The 14,176-nt window shown below is 27.2% G+C and overlaps 1 protein-coding gene and 1 long non-coding RNA gene across 2 annotated transcripts; both read right to left on the minus strand.

The window, feature by feature from the left end:
• Positions 1 to 4,641: 4,641 nt before the first annotated feature.
• Positions 4,642 to 11,797, minus strand: LOC107161944 (uncharacterized). The gene is made up of 15 exons (XM_015508576.2): positions 11,543 to 11,797; positions 11,161 to 11,439; positions 10,430 to 10,556; positions 10,154 to 10,317; positions 9,686 to 9,931; positions 8,326 to 8,431; positions 8,084 to 8,263; positions 7,932 to 8,024; positions 7,657 to 7,840; positions 7,292 to 7,495; positions 7,051 to 7,205; positions 6,750 to 6,956; positions 6,462 to 6,666; positions 5,007 to 5,155; positions 4,642 to 4,908 (listed from the first exon to the last, which is right to left on the minus strand). Exons 1-15 carry the CDS (start codon positions 11,686 to 11,688, stop codon positions 4,837 to 4,839), a joined length of 2,517 nt encoding a protein of 838 aa, XP_015364062.2. The 5' UTR covers positions 11,689 to 11,797; the 3' UTR covers positions 4,642 to 4,836.
• Positions 11,798 to 14,085, minus strand: LOC149055509 (uncharacterized). The gene is made up of 2 exons (XR_016191772.1): positions 13,770 to 14,085; positions 11,798 to 11,947 (listed from the first exon to the last, which is right to left on the minus strand). It is a non-coding gene; the product is annotated as an uncharacterized LOC149055509 (long non-coding RNA).
• Between the last annotated feature and the right edge of the window lie 91 nt (positions 14,086 to 14,176).

Below are 14,176 nucleotides of genomic sequence, written 5' to 3' on the forward strand. Positions count from 1 at the left end.
AATATTGTCATCGAACTATTATCATTGATTATACATGTTTAATCAAAGATATAACGACATAAAGCGAGTACCTTAAATTACTCATTCAATAAGTATATTCATATAGTAGGTATTTAATAATTATGTTACAAGAATATTGTTGTTTAGTTTTTAAAATAAATACGCAATATTTTTTGAACGTTGTTATAAAAATATATTTGTATTGATTATATAATTATTTTTAAATCGTATTTTTAATGCGATTGGTCAAATCCAAAGCCTTGTATACAGACATACAGTATACTGTATACCAGGGGTCACCAACTGGCGGACCGCGGTCCGGATACGGACCTCGAGCACTTTTTTTATGGACCGCGAGCTCGTTTTCATTTTACATTGATTAAGTTCATACGCGCCAAACCGGCGAGGGAAACGCGCCGTCGTCGGAGTGACGCGTATGAATTTGACCAATTTTTCACATTAAAAATGAAATATTTCAAACATAATCTTTTTTTTTGTAAATTCAATTTAAATAAATAAATAAATATAAATACAAATTTTAAAATGTATATACCTATTTATTAATGTGTGTAAAATACAATGTGAATAGATAAATAAATATAATCACAAATTTATAAATTATGTCATTGAAACTGTTTGGACCGCGTAAAGTTTGGTAAGTTTCAAAACGGACCCCCATAGAAATTAGTTGGTGACCCCTGCTGTATACAATTTGAGAGAGGCTTATCAGGTGATATATGTAGTTGCCACTTCGATAATAGTTTCATTACTGGGAGCCCAAGAGCCCAACTACAATAATTTATAATTATTAAATAATATATATTACCTATGCATACGAGTATAGTATAATATGCTTATAATCAAACGTAGAAGCCCATGTTTTAGTTATACAAAATACGCCGATACGATACAATACGACGAAAGCGAAACACGTGTGACGTGCTTTATGAAAATTAATTGTTATATAAATGTGTTCGAATCTTCCAAAAACTGTTTAATGAGCATAAAGCTCATCATAATTTAGCTTTATTATAACATGCAGTATGAATTACGTCCCATAAGACGTAATAAATAAAATATGCAAAATCCGTCGATCTACAGTAGGTGCCTAATAATATATATATTCGTATTTGTACATCTGTATTTATCAATATAATATAAGGCGTATTTTGGGGATGCAGTGATTCAGTTTTGAGCAAATTGTTTACTAGTTTGAGCGAACTAACCAATGCCTAATTAGCTAGACTATAGTAAGTATTAGTAACTGGGTTGCTCAAAACTGTATCACCAAAACACACCTATTTATAATCTATAATCTATATATTTTTATAATACATAATACATATATCGCACTAATATGCCAAGCACGTTTAGTAAATACATTTATCCTACGCAGAAATAATTGTATCGCAAGCGTAGGTATATAATATTAATAAAAATATTAGCTTTAAGGTCATTCGCTGGTATAATATGTTCCGTTTCTTAGTTTCTATTAATTTTTTTTTACGTCACAATTTGAATGGCAACAAGATGACGTAACTAGTGATGAACTGCAGCTGCTAAATTGTAATAATAATTAATTGTATAATAAAGTCTTGGCGCGCGTGTATTATTAATATTTCTACCATATTTAGACATTATCTTATTTGCACATTATGTACTTGACACCTTCGCGACTAGTTGTGCAAAATCGTCAGCACACAATAATATCTAACATGGGAGCAGGCGTGTGAAACTAATAAATAATAATGTGGATGTCTATACGCCACCTTGTAGGTATTCGTATTCGATGAGAGGACGCGGTAAAAGGTTTATCGAACAAACAACATAATAATAATATAACGTATTATAGGTACTAAATAATAAATAACGTAATAGATATTTCAAATGTTATAGTATTGTGATCACAGCGTTATGAGCATAATGTCATATATATACGCAATGATCATAATATGGGCAGGGAGCCAGAGATATGCTACATACCTATTAAGTACGAGTTACTATAACGAAAAATGACCGACACCTATAGAATTAGCTGCAATAATCGAATTATACATTCAGACCATCAACTCTTCTTTCGAGTCGAATCATTTTTTCCTCTCGTCATGATTCTTGCTGGCCCGCGTGTACACGCATTTTATGTACGTCGAATTGTGAATATCCTGTGAATACATTATATAAACGTTATCACTCGTCTGCGCGCATTGAATATAAATCAATCGAGCGTAATATTATATGTGTCCATTTATACTTGTTTATTATCTGCTGCAAACACATTCACGTTATATTATACAATTTGTTAAGTATCCTTGACGTTGTGCAGACAATCACAAACAACTAAAACTTGTGATGATAAAAATTTTGTGACGGGCCAAAACACTTAAAAATTTATAAAACGTCCCTAAAAATAGTAGTTCTTATTCAAACTTACAAATCTGAAAAAAATATAAAATTGGTTATTATTTGTTATTTAATCAAAGAATAATGCTTTATTTATTTTGCTATAATTTATGATACGCAATGGCATTTACAAAATACTTTAATCTATTTTAAGTCAATAAAGTTAAATTAATTACTGTGATTATTTAAAATGTAAATATATAATAAAATATACTTAATAATATAAGGCTGACAGGCTTTTTCCGCTCTGAATCGTTTTTCGTTTGCAATGATCATTATTATATTATCGGTGAATTCAAATTGAACACATTCATTACAATAACCTACTCAATGGTGTGGTACACTCCGAAACTCGACACCTACTGTACAAAAAAGTGGTTACCTATACTTGCCCGCTTTTTAAAAAATAATATAATATAATGATGATACTCGACTCTCTTCCCACTGTCGGTTTTAATGTAAAATTCTTACAAACACTTTCCATCGTGTTGTATTATTGTTGTATCAATTACACGTGAGTGCCATCTCCGTTATGTGCAAGTGAAACTCGTTCACGTGGGTACGCTGAGTGCAATACATAATATTATGATATGCATAATTAGGTTATTAGACCATTGTGGAAGTGCGTACACATAGAATCCGACTCTAAGCCCTCGCCGCATACGTGGGACGCCTGTAGTTTTGGTACCAGTATTCCTTTCCAGATATGGTAGCTTGCTGACCTTGTGGTCTACCATCACGGCGATCTTTCAGACACAAAACCTCTACTGCTTACTCTCGCTGACAAAAAATAATACATAATAGGTATAAGCGCACACGTGTGCGCGTGTGTGTGATAACGCATTTACAGCCGTTACGAGATTCTTGTATGGCGCATTCTTTGCAATTCCCAAACATAAAGCCAGATAATTATATGAATAGATGAACCGTTACTTTTCCTAAATTCTCAGCTGGATGATAATTTTTATATTTTTCCTCAGTTCAACTCACTAAATCCGAATGCATAATAAATTGTATTGACTATTGAGTAATAATTGCTGTTTGTGTAGATAATATATAAGATATACCTATACTATATTTGAATGAGTTGTGCGTGCTTATTACTTAAAGAATAATACCTCTAAATAAATTGTAATATATTGTTATATATATTACCTAAATGTTTATAATTTAATATGCATACCATTATTATTATATAGGTAAGTAAATATATTATACAGCTAAATTAATAACTGTCCTATTCAAATTTGACATTTTTTTCAGCACACTAGACCAATCTGTGGTCCACAGAACGTCTAATTAAACTCTAAAACCACATCACACCATAGATTGTTATAGAGTATAAATTTTGACAAAAAGTTATGATATGCTTAATAATATGCTGTTTAAATTAATGTATAAAAACCCACGTTCGTGAAGTTGGAACCTCCACTTTAAACTATTAGAGTTTGAACTATTGACTTCAATCAGTTAAATCCAGTGCCAATATTTTCCAACTGATTCGGAACATCAATTTTGAAATATACTGCAACTTCACCCATTCTTCAAAAAATCCGATTTCCAGATTTGAGTGCCATATCCACTACTAAAACTTTAAATATTTATAAAAAACCTTGTTTTTAATATTTTTTAAATTATATTTTAATAATGTGCGCCTTATTTTTTTTATTCGTTTTATTAAATTTTCCAGTTTTTTTACCCAACGATATTTATTGACCTTTATAGAGTAAAATGTCCGTAAACAACTCAAATAAAAACAACATGTTTCGAAAATATTATCTAGTTTAGAAAATGATAAAATAAACATTTGACGAAAACTTAAAGTGTCTACGGTTATTCGTTATTTAATTAGATACAACAAAATAAGAAAATCGTTCCATGAAAAATCGGGTGAACCTCCAAAGTTGTAAACATTTAATTTGAATTTCAAGTAAACATTTTTTTTTTTTAATAAAGATAGTCTTCCTTATAAAGAATATTGTAATAAATTTTCATATATTAGATATAAAAAAAATTTATATACATTTCTAACTCAAAATAATTTGCGAAATTTCTTTATTTTTACAAAATTGTTCGTAATAAAACATAAAATAGTAAAATATTTACTGCAAAATATGAATAAAATAAACATTTATTAATGAATTTAAATTACATAAATATAATTAGATACTTAAAAATAATTTAGTTATACATATACATAATATGTAACTAAAATATCTATATATACTATTGGTTGTTGCCTATTGGCTTTATATTAGTAATTAAAGAGAAAAAATAGAGAAGAACATTTTGTACAAAATATAATTATATATAGGTATTTAATAATAGATACATTTAAACAAAATATATTTATAAACTCTATTGAGTTTTGGGGTAGATAAACAGTTTAAAAAAAAACATATTAAAAAATATATTTAGAATATTTTTAACCTTTGACTAATTTTGGTTTAAGAATATATTCATTTTACCCTCTAGTCCATTAGGTAACAAAAATTTGTTTTTCAAAATCTGTAACCCATAAATAAATAAGAGCAGATGAATGATACAATATATAATATTAGGTAATTGTACAATGTACCTATAAATTATGAATACTAATTACTAACCAAATGTATAATCAATTTAGCTTTTGACATTAATTCACTTCTTTCATAGACTTGGCTGACTATTGTTACTGAAATATGAACTACAGTATTATCAAAAAGACTTGAACATAACACTTTTGATCCCCGTATTCGAAAACTTTCTTCGTCATCTATATACATAACATCATAATATATAGGACATAGGTAATATCTAATTATAATGGTATACAATGCAATTATTAAAAAAAAAAAAACAAAACTGGGAAACTCATCTGACTTATAGCTGTTTAACTGTATTAGTATTTCGATTACCTTATTATATACCACGTCATTGAGGTAGTTTATTAACTGTAGTTAAATGTATAAACATTAATTTACTTATTATTACTATTTATTATTTAACTATCATTAATTGTAAATCATTATTCAATACTCATTAGGTACACACGAAAAACTTTACTGAACGAAGAGTATTTACATTTCACAATATGGGATTATTTTATAATTAATTTAAATTAAGACGTTACTATTAATCATTTATTTTTTAAATTCGTGTTAACCTACAGTATGTTGAATTTAATATTTATTTTTTCCAAAATCATCATTAACATTGAAATATAATTATACTTAGGTTTATCTGTTATCATACCTAAATTGAACAGATAATTGTTACTAACTTAAATTAACTCAATGGGCATGACCCTTTTCAAAAATGAACCCCTTTCTTTTTGGTCAATTCACTTTTCAAAAAAACCAAAAAGTTAAATTTTTATTTTATTTATACATTTAGAGATGTATTAAACCCTATATAATTGTTGTCGATTATTGTTGATTACCTATAATGATATCGGTTTTTTTCAGGCGCTTTTGAAAACTACTAGGAATTTTAAATTTTGACCTCCCCAAAAGATTCACTTTTACACTGGAAAAACTACAGAAAATGAAAATGAAAGCATTATTTCGTCAACTTAGATTAACACAGATTACAGATACAAAAAATATATGTAAATAAAAAAAACACACATCATTGTAAAATTAATAGATTTAACACTCCACTCAAAATCTAAAATATATGTACCGACATTTATAACAAACTAAAAAAAAATTTTAATCTTCAATTGGCTTAAAATTTGTCGAAATATTTTTTAAATTCCACTGAGTAAAGAAATGGTAGTAAAATGTTTAAAATTAGTATTGTTTAAATAATTTCAGGATAAATCGTTAATATACGTTTAAATATCAAATGTCGTTAAAACTTGAACTTCATAGCCTTGTAAAAATATGAGTGTGGCTATTTAGAGTTTAAGGCGTTTAAGCTAGACATTTATTGTTACATTCCAGTGGAAAAAACTTATAATTTATGTTCTATTATATCTATATTTATATTTTAAACTAGGATTCACATTCTGTTTCAGTCACTGTTACTATTATATTTTTTTTTTTTAGCTATTTTAAACATATTTCGTTAGTACTTACTTAATAAAAAACTTGTAAACCAGAAATTTAAAAATTCTAAACATCTTTCACTAAAGGATTTCAAATTTACAAGTATAAAATTAAGCCAAGGATCTGTGGCGAACTCAATTTTAAGATATGATAAATCTTGAAAATGTTTCAAAAGTTTTGTTGACAATATTGTAGTTATGCATTCCCAGGCATGGTTCGATACACAATCCAATCCCTAAAAGTATTATTTAATGTTATTATCTAAATATTATAAGTATTTTAAAGACTTTAAGTATTGAGTTTTATATAAATTCTTACCTGAGATATAATGGTTTCTAATTGCATAAAAATAGATCTTAAAAAATCGGCAGTTGGTGCCTCATTAAACTCAACTGATTTACAAAATATACCTTCTTCAAAGTATTGTAAAATAATACTAAATAACGTCATAGATGATGTTACGCAATTTTGACATTGCCTAGTCATAGCATTTAAAACGTATTCACATTTTAACGTTATCAAATACTATAGGACAAACATAAATTCATTACTATGTGTATATAGTATATTTGTTAATTAAAGTGTATCTAGTATGTAGAAAAAATATAATTAATCATACTAAAAGTTTATTTTCCATATTAGTTTCTTCTTGTTCAAGTTGGCATAATTGTATTATAGTATTGATTGCAAGAAAACAAATTTTGTTATTTTTTGAGAGGCATAAGTTTTCAAGAACGTATAGAAAATCTTTATTCTTCTTAATTGTATTTAAAACTAAAATAAATTTATGATGGATATCAATTAATTAATTATATAAAGCTATATTACAAGTTATTATTGCTTGCGTTTGAATTACTTACCATCACTGTTGGATAACTGAATCAGGGTTAAGAGATGCTGGAGAAGAGATGATAACAGTGAATACTGTTCAGTGAAAGTAGATTGATGGCTTTTTATGATTGAAGACATTGTATAAACTATACTTCGATGTTCGTTAATGGAAATATTTGCCCCACGGAGAAAACACGGTTCAGTTAAATTCAATAATAACGTTAAATTTGTTGCTGCAGTATTAATACAAATCCAGTTAAAACAAATAAAATAAAATAATAATAATTGCACAACAATATTATAATATTATAATATTGTTATATATATAATTATATATTTATATAATTATATAATTATAATATTATAATAACATACAGAACAATATTTGTATTACCTCCTACTCTTTTTGGATTTTTTGTACAGCAGAATGAACCTAAGTATATGGGTAACATATCCCAAATAATTAATAATGTTTTGTGTTCATTACATTCGTTTTCTGTTATTATTATTTTCTTAATAATATTGAATCCTATCTGTAGTTTATTATTATCGATATTTATATCGTTAATAAGTATATCCTATGGGCAATGAATGTGCAAATAAATGTTAGAGTAATTAATCATTTTTATTATTTTATAAAGAATTGGATATTATTAATAATATATTTACCATCAAACATAACATTGCTTTATGGTTGTTTAAGCAAATTTTTTCTAATTCAATCAAACTAATATCATCTGAATTCTGAATCCATTGTTTAATCTAATAGTAATAAAATAAACTAAACTTGAGAAACCTTAATAAAATCAAATTATTCTTACTAATTTTAATTGTATTTTTTTGGGTATTACACTTGTAGCGAATAAAAAATATAACAATGCAGGATGATGGGTAAATACCAAATCAATAATTTGCAGAGAATTTATAAGTTCAACTAATTTTTTCGTAGCAAAAGCTAAACCGGATATTGCATTTACTGCATGATGTGATACAAAACAAATCTAAAAATAAATATGCATTTTTAATAACATGTTGAGTGAAAAATTACATATTTAATGTTTACAGAAATATTAAAAAGAATTGCTTTGATAACAGGAACAGGAATTTCATTTTGCATTGAACATAAGTAATCGCACATTGGTTCTAAGTATATTGACTCATTTTCAATGCTAAAATCAATGCATGTATACAGATTAATTAGTACATATTTAATATTTATTATTTATATAACATATATTATATTATATTATAATATAAATATTCAATTTAACATTGAAGAAAATACATTTTATTTTGATCTGCATATTTGTCATCTGAACAATTATTGTAAACCTGCTAAAACTCACAATAAGTTGTTGCCTAACTAATATTTATATTTAATAATTGGCTTAAGTAAAGTATTGTAAATAAAAAGAACACACGACGAGGAAAGCCATTCATTGGTAGAACATTTAGGACAGAATTTGTGTATTTAATTATACTAGTGTCTAGTACTAGGTAGTGATTTTGACGGGCATGGAATCAACGCTATTGAGGTGATCTGGAGGGTTATTGGGAAAAGATATAAAAAGGATTAAAGAATTTTGAATTTTTTATCATTGGTTACATACTATAGGTTGCTAAAGAGTAAAGCTATAAGGCGAAGAGGGATCGATACGGCGTGGTTGAGATAGTTTGACGCACCCCTATATTTGCATACCGTAAACCTAAATAGGCCTCAGTAAAAATTTGAGTAGTGTAAATTTTGAATGAAATGATAGTTCGATTATTAATATAGAATGAAGATTGAAGGTGTAGAGTATTGTGCATTTGGGCTTAGGACTTAAGGTGAGGATCCAAAGTATAATTCCCAAATATTTGACTCAAAATATAGTAAGTATCCTTGTGCAAATGGTAAATGCAAAGATTTTTTAAGGTTTGTTAGGATTTTTCACTTATATAGACATATAGTTTCCTGGTATTATTAAGATGAGATGTTTTGAAGATAGATAATTGAGGCATTGTGGCTTGCCCCTGGTCTTAAGTAGAGGTCTGCAGTATAGTGATGGTATCAACAGCATATATTGCTATAATTGTGTTTATTGTTTTAGGAATATTTGATATGTACACTATTTTTACAATAATAATGCATTTTTTCAGGGACTAGCTGAATACTTGAAAAAGACACTCGTTTGTTTATGAAAATCATTAAAAATGGTAAACATATATTTACCAATTTCTGATAAACACAGAATTCCATCACCTCTTAAGGGGTCACAACTATTCATAGCCAGTAAATAAACACGGTATTTTTTACGTCAATACAATTACGGAAAAACGAATTGTAACATTATAATCATAGTAAAAATGTGCTATGTTTTTAAATTGGTATAAAGGTTATAATTATAATATTGTATTATAATATGTCTACAAAACAAACTTACTTGGAACCAGTTAAAAGATAGAAATAAATAAAAATGATGATAGAATGTCTCATATCTATATTTGTGCTACTTGACAAAACAAAACACAGGTCTTTTGGAGTTTTAGGAAAATTCTTGAAGCTCCAAAGCATTTGATTGCGAAACATATCAATACTACCCGGCCAATAACATTTTATTTCAAGATAAGCTGACGATAAATAAAACAACAGTTCAAACAACAACTCTTCGGCTAAAATGCCAATTTCACTAAAAAAATAATAAACATTTAATGTAAGACAGGATAGTTACATATATAGTCCAAATAAATATTATACATTTAAATAATTATTACGTGTAACATTAAATAGTATCATAACATATATGGTATACAATTAAATCTCAATTTTTTGTCTTTTTCTAGTAAAATATCGATATATAAACGTAATTTTAGTTATGTATTAATATATAGATGAAAAAAAAACCAATTACTTATATTCAATTAATTCATATAAAATATTCATAATTCTTGACGCTGCATAATGACTAGCTATATTTTGACGGGCAGAAGTAGATATACTTTCTCTGAACGGACTTATTAAACTTTTGATTCCTTTTCGATAACTTTTATGATGTATATTTATATTCAAATTTTTCTATGTGAATATAAATTGATATTATAAAACTTATTTTATTGAAATAATATTATTCCATCAATACATTAGCGTAGGTATTGATTTTACAAAATAATCAGTAATATTTACTTACTAGAACAAATGGTAAGCTAATATATTTTATCATAAACCAAGCCACATTCTTCAGTAACTTGGCTACTTCTGTATGTTTTTTTAAATTGTTATTAATTGACATTCTCTTTGTTATAGTAGAATAAAGTCTATTTAATCAGAATACATATATGTATATATTATATATTATATATATTTTCAAATTACAAATCAAAATATATTCAATTCAGAGGCGTTACTATAATAGATTAAATGATTAATAAATAAATATATTATACAGAATGATTCACCAAGCACGTCACATAAAACACCTTAAATGGCGTAACAAAATTTAAGTAATTGAAATTATGATTTTTAAGTACACTTATTTAAAAATTTCAAAAATCAGAATACTTAGATAGGCAATGTAGTCATAATTGAAGAGAAAATGGTGATACGAGTGCTTGGTGAATTAGGTACTCTGTAGAGTCCGTTCGATTTTTATTCGTCAGTATACTTGTTTATAGCAATAGTTATCTTGTAACATACCTAATAAAATGTAAGTATACTTACATTTCCTATATCCTATAGGAAGAATAATAGTATATATGTATGAGTATAACTATCGACAAAAATATACCTAACCTAACCTCGACATAAATATTTTAGGATTCATAACATAATATTATATCCATTATTATAAGTTATAGCCATTGACCATCATACCACCATAGTTTACACCACAGATTAATTAAAATTAAGTCATAAGTATACCTTAATAAACCACTAGACAGATTTGATGCGATGTCAACTACATGGGGGTCAATGATACATTTTCCTGTGACACTTTTACAGATTGCCTTTGAAATAGACATACTCGTGTTGTATAATTTATTACTTAATTCAATTGAAGGACACGACAAAAAATACGTTAGTATAGAAATAGCATTAATAACACAACGTGCTGGTAAATGTTGTGAATTAGTAAAAACCATTTTTATAATGGTTAAAACTTGTGATATGTTGCAGATTTCTTGAAGGTTTGTTCCTCCCCTAAAATCAAGTACAATAATACTCAGTAGTATAGTTATTAATATTATATTATATATTTGTATTGTGTTTAATACAATCGTGTAGTTGTAAAATTATTAAATACTTTTTAATAATTATTGCTAATAATTGAATTATATCAGATACTGAACCATCACTAGTTCTTATTAAAAATACAAGTGTTCGCAATAAACTATTACAAGTGTATAACACGTCATTTCTTTCATAAAATATATTATTTTTTGACAACATCCATATGCATAAACATATACTTCTAAAAGATAATTTTTAAAAATTAGTAAATTTATATAACTAATATAATACTATTTTGTACATTAATATATAAAAAAAATATGTCAAGCAAAATTTTTTACTGTATTAACGGAGTATTAACTGAAAGTAAAGGTTCACACAAAAATTGAATCATATCAGCATTCAGATATGTTCTACTGACTAAATTGAATAGTTTTGGATCTTTTAAACTTCGAATCATAAACTGAATAGATTTATCCTATAGAAATAAAAAATTAGTAAATTATGATCGTGATTCGTGATATTACTTATATTTCCTTAAAAATTTAATATTTTGTGATTTATGATCGTCCCACTTATGTGCATGAAAGTTTGATTGGACCGCCACTATAGAAATTAATTTATTGATGTATTGTGTTATTAATCTAATAATTCGTTGGTTTTCTTGAAAATATACTTAATTATTAGTCTTATAATAGGTATTTACCAAATAACATGGGTTGTAAAGACCAATAGTCAAACCAATACTGCAGCAATACATCAAATGATTAGGCACCTAACGCAATAATAACTAATCAAACACTTTGCACCCAAGGGGGAAACCCAGCTCCATCATAAATTTAAATTTGTTTGCATAATAATGATTATACAAATTAATTGACATTTATATATTACCAATAGAATATACCTAATTTAAGGAAAAATATTATCAATAATCATATTTATAATTTTTGGATACATTTAATAAACATATAATAAATTATTAACACTTATATTTATCAGGTACCTATTATATTATTAAATATTATCGATTATTATAGATGACAAGAGATCAGAAAACAGAGTGATGGTGGGATGATAAAATTTTCAATCATCCGTATGGAGCATTAAACCATTTTGTTGAAAAACTAAAACTAAAAATTCGAAATTGGTTTATTTATGGTTAATATTAGTTAAAAAGAAAAAACAGTTGTTATTATTTAATTTGGTTGTTTCAAGAAAGTCCTTTTTCAAAAATGTTATTTCATTTGTTTATAATTCTTTCCTAAACATTAGATTATACAATCTCAAATTTGCAGCGCGAGTGAATCACTCGTAGTCTTAACCTACTTATTATAAATAATATCGCTCGCCGTAATCAATTTATAAATGTGAAATAAAATATTGAATTTTATATTCATTGCAACATTATAATGAAAATGTTGATTATATTCGTCTAAAATTATTTCAAGACTATAAATTATTCATGTAAATTGTAAATTTTAATTCAACACATCCGTTTTCGCGTTACTTACATAATATTATTATAGGTACAAGAGTCCTTTTTTTTTGGCCCGGGTTAATCACCGAAACTATTGAATCGATTTACATGAGGAATATTGTTTATAATGTTTTAAAGAAGGACATATTATTATAGGCTATACATATGCGACCGACCAAACTCCTTACCAAAAACATTGGCGATGGCCTATGGCTACGATAGCACAATATAAGAATGCTTTAGTGGACGTGCGAAGAAACTAGGGACTAGGGAGGATAGAATAATAAATTAATTCAGTATCTAGTCGATAGGAGTGGCACCAAATACAGTAGACAAAACGAGGGAGAATAGATTGAGATGTTTTGGTCATGTCATGTGATCTCGTCGAGGCGACTCGAAGGCAGTGAAAGTGGCAATGGAAATTGATGCAGAGGGAAAAAGAGGGAGAGCTATACCGAAGAAGAAATAGATAGAATATTATAGAGAATGACACGAAATTAGCTGGTGTTAGAAATGAAGAGGTAGAGGGGGAGAGTTTTATGGCGGCGTAAGACAAGGATGACTGACCCCATAATATAGTTGAAAGCAAAGAGCGAAGGAGAGATGATTCGTATTTATAAAAAATGTAAAATACTATAGCTTGTACAAATTGGGTTACAGGGAACGAAATTGCAGATTAACCAATACTAGTCCAATAGTAACATAAAAAACATCTTTGAAATAGTATCCAAAAGTATTTTATGTCATTTATTATAAGTTATAGCCTCCCACTATATATCTATATTTTATGCGTATCTAAATGTATATAATATATACTTACCTGAAAGACGATATTTCGTGACAGCAACATTTTTTTCAATTTGATCGTAATTGCGTCCATTTTTTTTTATTATTTGTTATAAATAATATATTTATTGTCGGAAAGGTATTTTCGAGGACACGGTATTGTGCGACAGTTTAACTGTAGTAGAATATCACAATACGTCTTAATAATACCTTTATTGAAATCTATTTATAATTATAACGTAGACATGGTGGATGGAATGATTTCGAAAAAGAAAAAAGGCTCTAGCGTCTAGCAGAATAGACAAAGAAAGAAAATGGCCAAACTTTGGCGCGTAATAATATTTTACCGACTTAAGTATACCGCAACTACAACTTACTGCTAAACTATCAGAATTATATTTTTATCCCTGGTTTTCTTCATGGAATATCAGGTTTTATTTT

This window comes from Diuraphis noxia, unplaced genomic scaffold, assembly GCF_037042655.1.
Source record: "Diuraphis noxia isolate RWA-SAM2 unplaced genomic scaffold, SU_Dnox_SAM2 contig0004, whole genome shotgun sequence".
Classification (NCBI taxonomy): Eukaryota; Metazoa; Arthropoda; class Insecta; order Hemiptera; family Aphididae; genus Diuraphis; species Diuraphis noxia.

Coding starts and splice junctions, on each gene's coding strand:
- LOC107161944 (XM_015508576.2), bottom strand. CDS start 11,688: ATGTTGTCAAAAAATAATATATTTTATGAAAGAAATGACGTGTTATAC. Junction 7,496..7,656: donor AAATCCAAAAAGAGTAGGAG/GTAATACAAATA, acceptor TTAATACTGCAG/CAACAAATTTAACGTTATTA. Junction 5,156..6,461: donor GTTTACAAGTTTTTTATTAA/GTAAGTACTAAC, acceptor TTATGTATATAG/ATGACGAAGAAAGTTTTCGA.